This window comes from Camelus ferus, chromosome 13 (assembly GCF_009834535.1).
Source record: "Camelus ferus isolate YT-003-E chromosome 13, BCGSAC_Cfer_1.0, whole genome shotgun sequence".
NCBI lineage: Eukaryota > Metazoa > Chordata > Mammalia > Artiodactyla > Camelidae > Camelus > Camelus ferus.
The window spans coordinates 11537526-11550285 of record NC_045708.1 but is presented as its reverse complement, the minus strand read 5'-3'; the positions used below and the strand labels follow the sequence as shown (position 1 = coordinate 11550285).

Sequence of the window (12760 nt, the reverse complement as noted above, 5' to 3'; positions counted from 1 at the left end):
AGGGCATCTCCAGCCCGCCCCCTTGTTAAGGAGGCTTGAGTAGCTGCCCAAATGTAACTGATTTTCTCCAGGAGGCTTGCTGGTAGGAGCAGAGATGCAGAGGAGGATGCTGGGGAGAAGCAGCTGGGGTTAGAGTCCGTGCATCCCTATTATTAAGCAGCTGGTGCCTGCAGACCTGAGGAGGCTGAGGCTGGCTGCCTAGGTCTCTGTTCTCCAGCTGGGAGCAGAGAGGGGATCTGGGAAGCTGGTGCTTGGGACTGGTCAACCCGGCCCTGGAGGATTGACTCAGCTGGAAGTTGTCAGAAGCAATTATCTGCAGGCGGTGCGTGGGGCTGTGGTCAGGATAGGGGCACGTGGCAACATCTCTAGCTCTGGGACCTCAATTCTAAGGTGTATGTTTTCTGGAGATTGACTAGGTAAGGTACAAAATGCTGGACCCCTGGTTCTCAGTGCTCTGGTGGTTGCAAATATGATCCAGGATCTGGGGCTTGTTAAAAGTTGCAAATTCCTGATCCTGATTGGTCTGGGATGTGGTCCAGGAATCTGCATCCCCTCTTTCATGTGATTAAGGGATCCTTGTCCACAGCTGTGTTACCAGCTTCAAGCAGAGGTCTGGCAGGTATTGGTGGAATGAATGAATGGAAGAGACCCACTGAGCTGAGGTCACTAGCTGCTCCCCATCTCTGCCAAGCCCACTGAGTGAAGAAATCAGAACATCTGCTCCAGCCCAAGGGCCTTACCAGCTCACCTGAAAACTGTTCATTTTATATTTTAAGTGTGAGTCATGGTTATTTTCAAATAGGTATCGCATTCACACGGGTCCAAGTTCAAAAGGGGCTTGCAACACAATCTCCCTCCCTCTGTCTCTCACCCACTCAGTTCCCTTACATGGAGCCAGCCAGCGGCATCAGGTTCTTCTGTCTCTTCAAGCAAATGTTACACGTGATCAAGCAAACACGAACATATATCCTCCCCTCGTTCTTCTTACTTTTACATAAATGGGAGTCTAGGTGACATAGTATTCCACACCTCACTGTGTTCACTTTGTACTACAAATCAGAGAGAAGTTCTTCCTTTCCTATTGTAAAAAAAGCATCCTGATCCCTTTTTATGGCTGTAGAGTATTCCAAGGAGGGCTGTCCCATCACCTATAAGCGTTTGTTTTCATTTCAGTCTCTTGCCCTGACACACGATGCTGTGTTGAGTAACTTGTGTGTGACAACCTGGGGGACATAGCTGGGTACTGAGCAAAGACTGCTTGGGGAGCCAGGCTTGTTCAATTCAGTATTAAAAATAAAAACACCCTTCTTTGGGAGTTTTAAGCACGCAGCATAACTGTCAGGAGTGGCTTGTTTGGGGGGCTCTTGGAGGCAGGGGGTGGCCAGAAAGACCCTAAAAGCCCCTCTGGCAGGAGGAGCTCAGCATGTGTATGGTCTCACCTCAAATGGTTCAGCCACACCCATCTGCCCATCTACTTACACACAACACGACCACAGGTGGGCTGGAGGGAGGGGATGGTCTGACTGGGGAGAGCTCGCAAGGGCTGGGCTTGGGATTCTGCAGCAGAACAGCTTGGGAGCTCTGTCCCTCCCACCCTCCGGCAGCCCTGCCTTGAGCAGGGCTCTGAATATAGTGGGGCGGGGTACTCTCAGCCTGGTGCATGGAGAGCTCTCAGGGCACGAGATGGACCTGCAGGGATCTAGAGTCGGTATTGCTCCCCTCCCGGGGGCTTCCTGTTCATCACTGAATCCCCAGTGCCCACACAAGTGTCCTGGACACAGTAGGTACTCAATAAATTCTGGTGGCCCAAATGAATAAATGACCCTCACCCCTAAAAAGCTAACCCAGCAGGCTTCCGCAGGACTCTTCAGTGAACTGAGTGGTCTGTAACCCTAAGGCAGCTTTCCATGGACTCCCACACTTCCTTTCATGCTTATTCAGTGTAGGACGTCCTCCCTCAGCTCCTCAATGAGGTCATCAAGTCCCATGGTCACTTTGGGTCACTGGTGGGCACTGTGGTGTGCCATCTAACCCCACTTCAGAGTGGAGGCACCAACTGCCCAGCTGCTACAAGTGTTGGCTTCTGGCTGCTCACAGCAAGTTGCTCTCCTGGAATCATCTACTGTCAACTCCCAAGGTTCCAGCCCCTCCTTGGGGGCAGCGACATCCAAGGTAGGGGGACAAAGGGCAGGCTGCTTGTCCTAATTCAGGACAACTCTGAGGGCCCAGACTTTGTGGCCACTCCATCCCAGTTCATTATCTCCTGCGGACCCCAACACTCCCTCCCAGGTGTGGTTCCTAAAAGCACCCTCTCGCCATTCCCACCCCCACCCCCAGAAACCTCCATCTCAGAATCTGTTTCCAGGAATCAGACATAAGTCACCACCAACAATCTCAGTTCTGAAGTTTAAAATCTGAACCGCACACAAAAGAAAACGCCCCAAACTTGGTTTAAAAAATTAAATCAGGGGACAGGGTATAGCTTAGTGGTAGAGTGCATGCTTAGCGTAAACGAGGTCATAGGTTCAATCCCCAGCACCTCCATTAAATCAATCAATCAATTAATCAATCGATAAAATGCTCATGAATATCTTTTTAAAAAATGAAATCTGCCCCCACAAAAAAGAAGTGATAATTATGTGATGTGATAGAGGCGTTAGCTAACACTACAGTGGTAATCATGTCGTAATATATAAATGTATCAAATCAATAACAATGTTATATGTCAATTATATCTCAATGAAAAAAAGCTAAGTCTTGCCTCTTTCCTGTTAGGATTTAATGCAGGTGCAAAGCTTAGAACCCTGGAAAGGGCACGCTAGGCTTCTTTCTTCCCCTTCTACCTGCCCAGCTGTCAAATGGTGGCTCCTAACATGTTATAGGTTGAATAATTGCCCCCTCAAAGATATCAGGTCCTAATTCCTAGAACCTGAGTTATCTCATCTAGAGAGTCTTTGCCGTTGTAACTAAGTTTGCAGATGTGACCAGGAACCTTTGCATGGGGGAGATGATACTGGAATATCTGAGAGAACCCTAAATGCCATCACAAGTGTCTTTGTAAGACAGACACTGGAGGGAGGCAGCCGGGCCATGCCGGCAGCCAGCAGAAGCTGGAAGAGGCAGAGTGGATGCTCCCCTAGGGTCCCTGAGGGGACACGGCCCTGCAGACACCTTGATTTCAGCCCAGTGAAATGGGTTTTGAACTTCTGGCCTCCAGGGCTGAGAGGGGAGCCACCAAGCATCATAAGATGCTCTATGGGGCTGGTAGGGCTTACAGCTGGGTGCTTCCTCTCATGCCCCAGATCCCCCGTGAACAGTTAGGGGAGGCTCACCTGCATTTACCTCTATGCAAGAGCTGCTTTAGCCATTAGCTGTCTCTCCAGCCTTCTGCAGCCCCAGGAATCTGGTAAAACCTTCAGCTTTCGTCTGCTTACGCCGTTCGCTGCACCAGGCTGCCCTATTAATCAGGTTTGTAGACGATCTCACACCAACTTCGTTTTGAGCACGTCCCCCTTCTCCACAAGAAACACTCATGCATCTTTGGCTGCAGCAAATTCTGGAACGGGGGGTGGGAGGGGACAGCTGATTCTCCTCAGAGAAGCACACTGTGGCCAGTTTACGGACCCCTGTCTCCTTAGTGCGTGTGAGGGCAGAGCCTCTGAGTGACCATCTTTCCCCACTATCATGTTCTCCACGACACACGTGAAAACAGTATCTCTGGGTGTTTTCCGAGCTTCTTGGGCTCTACGGAGCCAAAATCGGGCCTCAGTTTTAGAGATCCCAAATCACCAAGTTTTATTTTCAGCTGAAGAATCTAAGTCCCTATGTCAGGGCCAAAGAAGAAAACAGACAAAAAGGACACAGTGGGGACTGACAGCCTCACCCCACAAAACGCATGGCCCCTACTACGTGCCATGTCCAGTGGCGCAGCTGCAAACAAGAGGGACAGAGCTCACTTTGTGGGGCTTTCAAGCTGAGGGAACAGAAATGACAAAGGGGCAGGACAATGAGCCTTTGCTGATGTCTGAGTGTGTTTAACAGGAGTCAGTTCTCACGTTCCCTCTGGGTCCTTGCGTTCCGCGTCTTTCTCAAAGGACAACACGAACGGAAATCCAACTCTGATGCTGTGCCTTGGCCCTCGAACCTCATCAACGTCACTCAGTGTTCTGCAGAGAAGCCCAAGGCTGACACTGCTTCGTCCCTGCCTTGTGTCCCTGTGAGCCAGTCTACTTTTTACAATTTTATTTTTTTTTTACCACGAAATAGACACACACTCTTCAGTGCGTTTTACATGCACACACATTAAAGCAAATCATCCAGTGAACATTCACTGACCTCAGGATTCAGGCTGTTCATCTGGCTGACAGTTCGGGAACTGACTTCAGTGCAGCCTTGGGGATGTGCTGCACCCCGGTGGTGGGGGCTCAGCCCATTCCCTTCTCCCTCATTTTCCCTCTAAATCTCCTCAGGAAGCTTAGAATCAATTAGGCTCAGATCATAGGAAATTTTAGACACCAGGAATGTTGGCCTTCAACGTATCCTGATTGCAACTTCAAGTTTATAACAGTTTGACCATGATAATGACAAGGAAGGAAGGAAGGGAGGAAGGAAGGGAGGAAAGCAATAGCTTGACCTCACGTACAAAGTGATTAGACTTTATTGCAGCTTCTCACAGAACTGGGTTTTCAGTGCCAGGACCATCTTGGGATCTTTGGTGGGGGTTCCAGGGGCCAGGGCACAGGGGAGGGAATCAAGTTGCTGCCTGGAGAGTGCCCCCTCCCCCTTGCCCCGGGGTAAAAAATGTCCCCAAGAGCTCTTTCCCTGCCACACTGCAGGGGACCAGAGCCTCTGACCAGGAGCTTCTCGAGGGAGAGGACAGGGCAGAGGGACGGGCTCAGGGCACCATGTGCCACCACTTGAAGGAGAAAGGCTGCCGGCGCACGTTGGTGCCGCAGTGCACATCCCCCTGCTGAACATGGTACGAGGTGAAGTCATCGATGAAGGTGCAGTGGAGGCCCAGCGGCTCCAGCAAGGCGCACATCTTCTCCTCCAGGCAGCAACGGCCGTTGATGATGGGCCCGAAGGGCTTGGGGATGCCCAGGTGCTTCCCCAGCACGAGCATGTTCACCTGCAGAGAACGGGGAGCCCAGGTCAGGGTGGTGGCATGCAGCCTGTGCCCCTTTCCTCTTCTGAGCTTTGGAAACAACAGCCCCACTTCACAGACGAGCAAACTGAGGCCTAGACAGGTAACGTGAGCTACCTAAGGCGACCCAGCGAGTCTAGGACTTACACCCAAGCTTGTGGGAACTCCTGGGTCCATGTTCTTAACACAATTCTCTCCCTCCCCACTGCCACGTCTGGCAAACTATTCCCCAAGGCCCAGCTCAAATACCACCTCCTCTGGGGAGCTGCCTGTGAATCCCCGATTAGTCGTCCTCCTCTGTGTTTCCATAGCTCCCAGCACAGTGCCTGGCACATAGAAGGAACTTAAATATCTGTTGAATAAATGAGTAAGTGACTACTTCTTTTGTGGCGCTTTCTATACAATATACCTTACATAAATGACTGTTTCCTCCATTATATTTGGAGATGGCCTGGTGAGGTGAAAGGATGAGGATTTTGGCTCCAGGCCATCATGGGCTTGAATCCCAGCTCTACCATGACATAGCTGTGTGGCCTTAGGCAGTCACTTCTCCTCTCTGAGCCCCATCAGCAAAAAGAGCCCAAATCCATTCCCATTGCTCTGACAGTTAGATGAGAACACGTATGCAGAGTCTGCACCAGCAGGCAGAGTCAGCGCAGAGTCAGTCTCCAGGGCTTATGAGTCACTGCAGGGGCACCTCATTCTCTGTCACCCCTCAGATGCAGCCCATGCTGAGTGCCTGGCACTTTTAAACGTTGATCGCCATGTCACCAGAATCTGGGTTACAGCTTTGTTTCCTCAGGGGCCCCCTATCCACAGCGGGTGAACAACATGTTAATTTCTCCACCTGTTCTGCACCCAGGCTCACGCCCCCACCTCCCATCTTGGGCTCCTGGGAAAGTCGTGGCTCAGGCTCCAGGGCCCTCTGGGGCCTCATACAATGAAGGCACCGAGTGGGTCCTCAAGGCAGCCAATGACTTCACCTAAGATGCCTCATCCCCCAGCCATCAGCATCAGCTTTCTTTCCTGGCTGGGCGAAACTGGAGAAAAAGCAAAATGCATGGGGCCCAGGAATCTCACAGAGGGGAGTGAGAGGAGGGTATGCCCTCCTGTCTTGTTTTAGCCAAGGAACCCTTTATTCTAAACGAAATCTTTTGCAACACCTCAATGCATAAAACAGAAAAAAAATTGAAACTACTGTATTTGAGGCCCCACCTTAGAATCCCAGAGCCCTGGAGAACTCAGTGTGAAGACCACTGTGCCAGGGGCTACTGGCTCCTCCCTGAACTGTAAACCCCAGCTGCAGCAGGAGGGGCGGCGCCGGCAGAACTAGGTGAGGTTTCTGCCTGGCCCTTGGGTGTTCTTTGAAGAGACAGAGTAACAGGGGGAGAGCTGGTAAATGTACACTAGAATGACTTCAAGACAGTGCTGGGGTCACAGTTAAAATTCTTAACAAAGGTGGGGTCCCCCTCAAGTTCATCCTTCAGGCAGGTGAATCTCACTTAGCCCAGGCAGTTCCAGCCCCACCTTCTCCAAGAAGACTTCTGGGACACGTGGTCTGAAAAGGTGCCCTCCCTTTATTCCCTTCCTGGCGCTTTACTCCACCTGAGAGCATTTTGCTTGTTGCTTCTTCTCCTCTTCCTGCCCCCACCCCCACCCCACTCCTACCTCACCGCCGGGAGGAAAGCCCACAGGGGACAGTGCAGCCAGACCCCCTGTCTGAATCCCAGCTCTGAATACCTTCTCTTGCCAGCTGTGCGTTTTTTGTGCCAGAGACCTGGCTTCCCTGTGCATCATCTGTTATAGGGTGGTCCATGGTAGTCTCCGACTCCCGGGGTGGTTGTGAGACGCCTAAAGGGGCTTTGTAAGCCGGCGGGGCCGTGTAAACCCCGAGCTGGGCGGAGACAACCAAGCCTCCTGGACCCAGAGCCCCGCTGGCGTCTCAGCCACTTAAGGCCACTCACAAAGGGGAGCCGACTCAGAAGGCCACTTCCTCACCATGTTTGGGAAAAAGGCTTCGGCCTTGAGGGTCCCTGTTAAGTCTTTTTGGAGCTTGAAGAGCTGGGGGATGTCCACGATGTCGCGTTCCGTCAGGCCCAGCTCCTGCTTCAGCACCTCCCGGTTCCAGTCGATGCAACTCTGGGGGCGGGGACGGGCGGTGGGTGGGGCGGGGCCAGCAAGGGGCGGGGCGGGGCCTGCTGTGGGGGCGGGGCCTGCTGTGCGGGAGGGACGGTGGGACAGAGGCCCGGACAAGGGGAGGACCAAAGAGACGGTCAGGAAGGCAGTGACGGGCATCCCTTTGCTTCCCTCCTTCCCTCCCTCTGCTGCGCTCAGTCCCTCTGCCTCTCGCTTCTGCTTCTGTGTCCCTGCCTATCCTGCCACTCTATGCTTGGCCTCTCACTTGCCTCTGTCCCTCTGTTTCTGGGATTTTCACCTGTCTTTCCCTGACTCCAGCTTTGCTGACTCTCTCACTTTCTGTGCATCACCTTGTGTGTGTTCCTGTCATGGTGACTCCCCTCTTCCTCTCACACACATTTACCCAAATCCCAGGCCATTCACCACCGAGTCCATGGAAGACTTGGACTCAGTCCAAGAGGCACAAGGCAGACCTTGTGCCTTTAACCTCAAGGAGGGTGGCTGAGGGTAAGGCGGGGGCGGGGAGGGGGAGGTGTCAGGTCTGCCCGGGATGTGGTATCTCCTGGGCGGCCAGGCCAGTACCTCCACATATGAATTATGTTCTCTCAATTTCTTGTTTGACAGAATGTCCTTGATTTTCTGTTGGCTTTTGTCTGTCATGGAGAAAAAGAAAAAAAAAAAAAAAAAGCAGATGAATTCAGAGGTCCATTTCCCTCTTTCCAGAAGGTACAATGGGGACTCAGTTTTCCCATCTATAAAATGTGGGTAGCAATGATTCCTAACATATAGTTTTGTTATGAGCAATGGGGAGGCAAACGCTTTTAATAAATAATTTATCAGGATAGGTTCTCCTTAAAAGGGTCACCTTCACTCCCTTGAATTCTCTTATCTCCAAAGGGATCCCATTTCCTGAGGGGCAAATGGAGGTCTGACCATTGCCTGATGCGACATGACATTTACAGATATTAGGTGAAAACTCTCGGCCATGGTGACTTCCACCTCTGACTCTGGCCTGTGTCTGTGGACTTTACTGAAAAAAAAAACAAACCAACTTCATTCTGTGCTCCACCCAGAGTGACCTTTTTTCAGGTCCCCAAACACATCTTGCTTTCTCCTACCTCAGGTTTGCACTCACTGTTCCTTCTGTCTGGAATATGTCTCTTCCTCTCACCCCACTGCCCCATTTAACCAACTCCTACTCATCCCTCATGCTCTTGCTTGATCTTTGCCTCCTCCGGGAAGCCTTCCTTGAGCTCCTCCCAGACACCTCTCAAAGCCCCTGTGTTTAGTTGTTTCCTTGGCTCACTTCCCCTGGACTGTGAGTCCTGAGGACAGGGAGCTATTCTGCCCAGTCCACGCAGCATCCCTGGGGCCCAGTAGATGCTCAGAAGATATCTGTTGCCTGAATGATTCCATTTGGCAATAGGAGACCACGTGAAGGCAGAGGAAGGTTCCCAGGTAAAAGAACAAGGCATGGTCAACTTACTTTTGACGCCTTGGAACAGCAGAGCATCCCCGTGGCCCTCCTTGAGCTTCTCCTGGAATAGTTTGTAGCAGGACCTGGGGCTGGCCAGGAGCAGCCGGAAGCCCTGGAGGCAGAAACCCTGGGGTCAGAGGTCAGCTTTCTCCCTGGGGCTCCCAAGAAAGAGGGTACTGCTGAGGGTGCAAGAAGTGTGGGCTTGGACCCAGCCTGGCCACCTCCTCCATGCCCCCTCCTGGGGGTGAGGGAAAAACAGAGTCAGGCATGTAAGGTCAGTTCCCCTAGGCAGAGGGCAGAGCTGTGCTTGGGAACCCAGGAAGGAGGCATGTGGCTTCTTCCCCCAAGACTGCACCTTCTTGTGCACTGGAACAAAGCTCAGGAACTCGTCCACGTGGCCCACAGACAGCCAGTCGGAATAGAGTTTCACAGGGGCCTGCACCTGCTGGGCACTGAGGAAATCCTGCAGGGCCTGGTTCATCTCCTGGCTTTTCTTGCTGCCAACACAGGGTTACACAAGTGTTACGGGGAGGTGGGGGTGGGGGAGTCAACAGAGGTGGGAATTAACAAGGAAGTCTCTGGGGAGACTGGGACTTGGCCAAGGGGTCAGGGTTCTCCTTCAGGGAAGCGATCCAGGGCCCAGGCATGCCTTTATTATATCTCCTAACAACTGAGGAATGTAGAAATTGCCATCCCCAGTTTTACTGGGGGAAACTGAGGCATGGAGTCAGGAGGGTAAGCAGGACCAGAGCTTAGCCCCAGAAATCACTGCCTGTTGACTCAGCCTAGATGCTGGTGTTGGGAGAAAACATGGGGTTTGGAGCTGGCCGCACTGAGTCAGTGATCTCTTGTTGGCCGTGTGGCCTTGGGGACATTCCTTCACCTTTCTGAGCTTCAGTTTTCTCCTTGCCCTGACCTCCAAGGTCCTTAGTGATCTAGCCCTTTGTTCTTCCTCATGGTCAGTCTGTTTTAGTCTCTCTCACCTTCTTGAATCCACTAAGCTCATCCCTGCCTCAGGGCCTTTGCTCATGCTCTTTTATTTGCCAGGAACCCTCTACCCCAGATCTCCATGTAGCCATATCCTCCTTGTCATCAGGCCTCAGCTCACAAGTCCCCTCCCCAGAGAGACCCTCCCTGGTCACCCTGACTGACATAGTTCCTATTCCTCCTCTGCCTCTCTCTTTCATGTTTTCTTCACTATTTGAAATTATCTTCTTTGTTTACTTTTCTGTTATGTGTCTCTCCCACTAGAAGAGTGGCTGCCTTCCTTCCTAGCTCCTAGCACAGTGCCAGGCACAAAGTAGGTGCTCAGAAAATAGTCACTGACCGAAAGAGTGTAAGTGGCAGAGCTGGAAATTGAACTTGGGACAGTTGGGCCCCTAAGTTTCTATTTCTTGCTGGGTACTTTGGTTTTTCTCACACTCCTTCAAGTGTGTTGAGCCCTCTTGGGCTGAGAGCAAGTAGGAAGGCTTCTGCTCTGGCCTGTTTTTCCTCTGCATCCCTGGAACCTGGCCAGCCCTCTCCACCCACCTCTCCTTACCTGGGGTAACCACTGTCCCCAATGAGAATCCTCCCCAGGGGGTACTCCTTCTTCCCGACGGCGACTGGGGGGCTCACTTCCAGGTTCCCAAAGGAGTCAAGGTCAGTCACCTTCCCTGCTTGGGGCATTCGAGTCACGTAGCCAAAATCTGGACCCTGCAATGGGAGAAGCAGGTGCCAAGAGTTAGAGGACTTAGTCCCTGGGTAAAGAGAGGATGGGGTCCAGGTTTAAAGATTAACCCAGTCACAGGAAGGAATCCTGTGATTCAGCAGCTGGTCCAGAGCAGGTAGTGTTATTATTTGTGGAAATGTTGAAGAAATGCCAAGTTGGGGGCAAGAAAAGGGACCAGAATTTGTAAGACTCTCTAGTGTGCATCAACCACTTCATAAATCGTAACTTGGGTGTAGTGATGAATCTGTAAAATATCATTTTATCCTCATTTTCAGAGCAGAAACTAAGGTGGGAGGGAGGGGTGTGTGAAGACACCCCTCCCCCTAGCCAGTTGGCAAAAGGATTGGGATTTGCGCTGTCTCTATAGCAGGCCCTCTTGGTCCACTCTGGGTTGCATCCTGACCTCGGGCTGGAATGAGCCTCCGTGAATGGCTGTGGCATCTCCATCTTCATGAGAAGACCGGGTGGCTGGCCCATCTCTCAGCCCTGGTGTTGGTTTCCTCCTGCTGCTCTAACACATCCAGTGGCTTCGAACACCACACATTTTTTTCTCTTATGGTCCTGAGGTCAGAAGTCTGCAGTCGGCTTCACTGGGTTAACATCAAGGAACAGCAGGCTGGTTCCTTCTGGACGTCTGGGGGAGAATCCACTTCCTTGCCTTTGTCCACTTGCAGTGATCACCTTGGTTGGTGGCCTCTTCCTCCATCATCAAAGCCCATCTCTCCAACCTCAGTATCCATCATCACATGCCTTCTCCACCCCGACCCTTCTCCCTCCCTCTTATAAGGAGCCTTGTGATTTCATAGAGCCCACCCAGATAATCCAGGGGAATCTCACATCTCAAGGTCCCTAACTTAATCACATCTGCAGAGTCCCTGTAGCCACATAAGGTAGCATTTGGTTCTGGGGATTAGGACATATTTGAGGGGCCATCATTTCGTCTGCTTACTGCACCTCTAACCAGCTGCCTACGAATCCGTGGTCTGTACCGCGGGGGCTTCACAGGGAACACGGACTCCCTGAAAGTAGATGCCAAATAGTGAGCTCAGGTGCATTTTTCTGTGTGCATAGTCTCAAGGAAGCCTGTGACTCCACAAGTTTCAAAACCATCATTTCCAATTCCCTTCCTCCTTTTCTCTCTAAAATCCATGGCAACCTGACTTCCTCCCCTACTGTGCCATCAAAACCACTCATTCGAGGTCACATGACCACACAGCTAAACCCAATGGGCGATGCCCAGGCTTTCTCGCCCACCAGCAGCATCTGAGTCAGCTGGCCTGCCCCCCACCAACCCACCCCATGTCCTTCCCACACTTTCTGCACTTGGCCTTCAGGAGACCGTAAGCTCTTGGGCCACACCTCCCCATTGATCTGTCTCAGTCTCTTGTGCACTGGGGGCCCCATGCCCAGTCCTTGTTTCACTCCCCTCTTTGATGAGCTCACCCCATCTCATGAAATACCGCCCATGCGCTGACCACCCCCACATTTATATCTCAGTCTCCATTTTTCTCAAGTGCCATACATGTATCCACGGCTAGCCTGACTTCCTACTTGGATGTTGACCAAATATCTCACATTTGCCCCAAACAGAACTGTTGATCCCTTCTTCTCCCACCCTACCCCATCCCCTGTTCCTCCCTCAGTCCTCCCATCTCAGGGAATGGCACCTGCCACTCACCAAAGTCAAAGCCTAAAGTCACCTGAGGCTTGTCACTCCCTCACAGCATCAGGAAATCCCGTTGGCTCTGCCCTCAAAACATTCCCGGAATCTGGCCACTTCTCACCCCCTCCCCTGCTCCCTTGGTCGGCAACCCTATTATCTCTCACTGGCCTGCTCCCCACTCTTCCTGCTCCCGCCCTGTCCCCCATCCATTCTCAAAATGCCACAGTCAGAAGTTCCCTTTAATAACATCAATCAAATCAGAATCATCCTCAGTTTAAGACTCTGCCATGATTCCCCAGTTTCTCAGATTCTAAACAAATGGCCTCACAATGGCCAAGAAGTCCACAGGGTCTGTTGTCTCCACTACATCTCATCCCTGTCACCTCTGTCTCTCCTACCACTCTTCCTCTTGCTTACTCTGCTCCATCCCTTTGGGCCTCATTGCTATTTCTGGACCATGCCAGGCATGCCCTGCCTCAGGGCCTTTGCACTGGCTGTTCCCACCACCCAGAGCACTCTTCACTCAGACATCCATATAAGCCAACTCCTTCACCTCTTTCAAGTTTTTGCTCCAACGTCAGCCTCTCCACGAGGCCTACCATGACCATTTTATTTAAAATTGCGATGGAA

General features: G+C 51.9%; 1 protein-coding gene across 2 annotated transcripts in view; it reads right to left on the bottom strand.

Annotated features, from left to right (window-relative positions):
- Positions 1-4634: 4634 nt before the first annotated feature.
- PADI4 (peptidyl arginine deiminase 4) overlaps positions 4635-12760 on the bottom strand; it is a 32537-nt gene continuing 24411 nt past the window's right edge. For both annotated transcript variants that reach the window (XM_032495282.1, XM_032495283.1), the window contains exons 11-16: positions 10297-10451; positions 9112-9253; positions 8766-8868; positions 7862-7932; positions 7142-7282; positions 4635-5128 (exon numbers count right to left, since the gene is read on the bottom strand). In XM_032495282.1, coding sequence (XP_032351173.1) covers positions 4895-5128; positions 7142-7282; positions 7862-7932; positions 8766-8868; positions 9112-9253; positions 10297-10451 — 846 coding nt within the window. In that variant the 3' untranslated portion in view covers positions 4635-4894. The remainder of the gene's footprint in view (positions 5129-7141; positions 7283-7861; positions 7933-8765; positions 8869-9111; positions 9254-10296; positions 10452-12760) is intronic.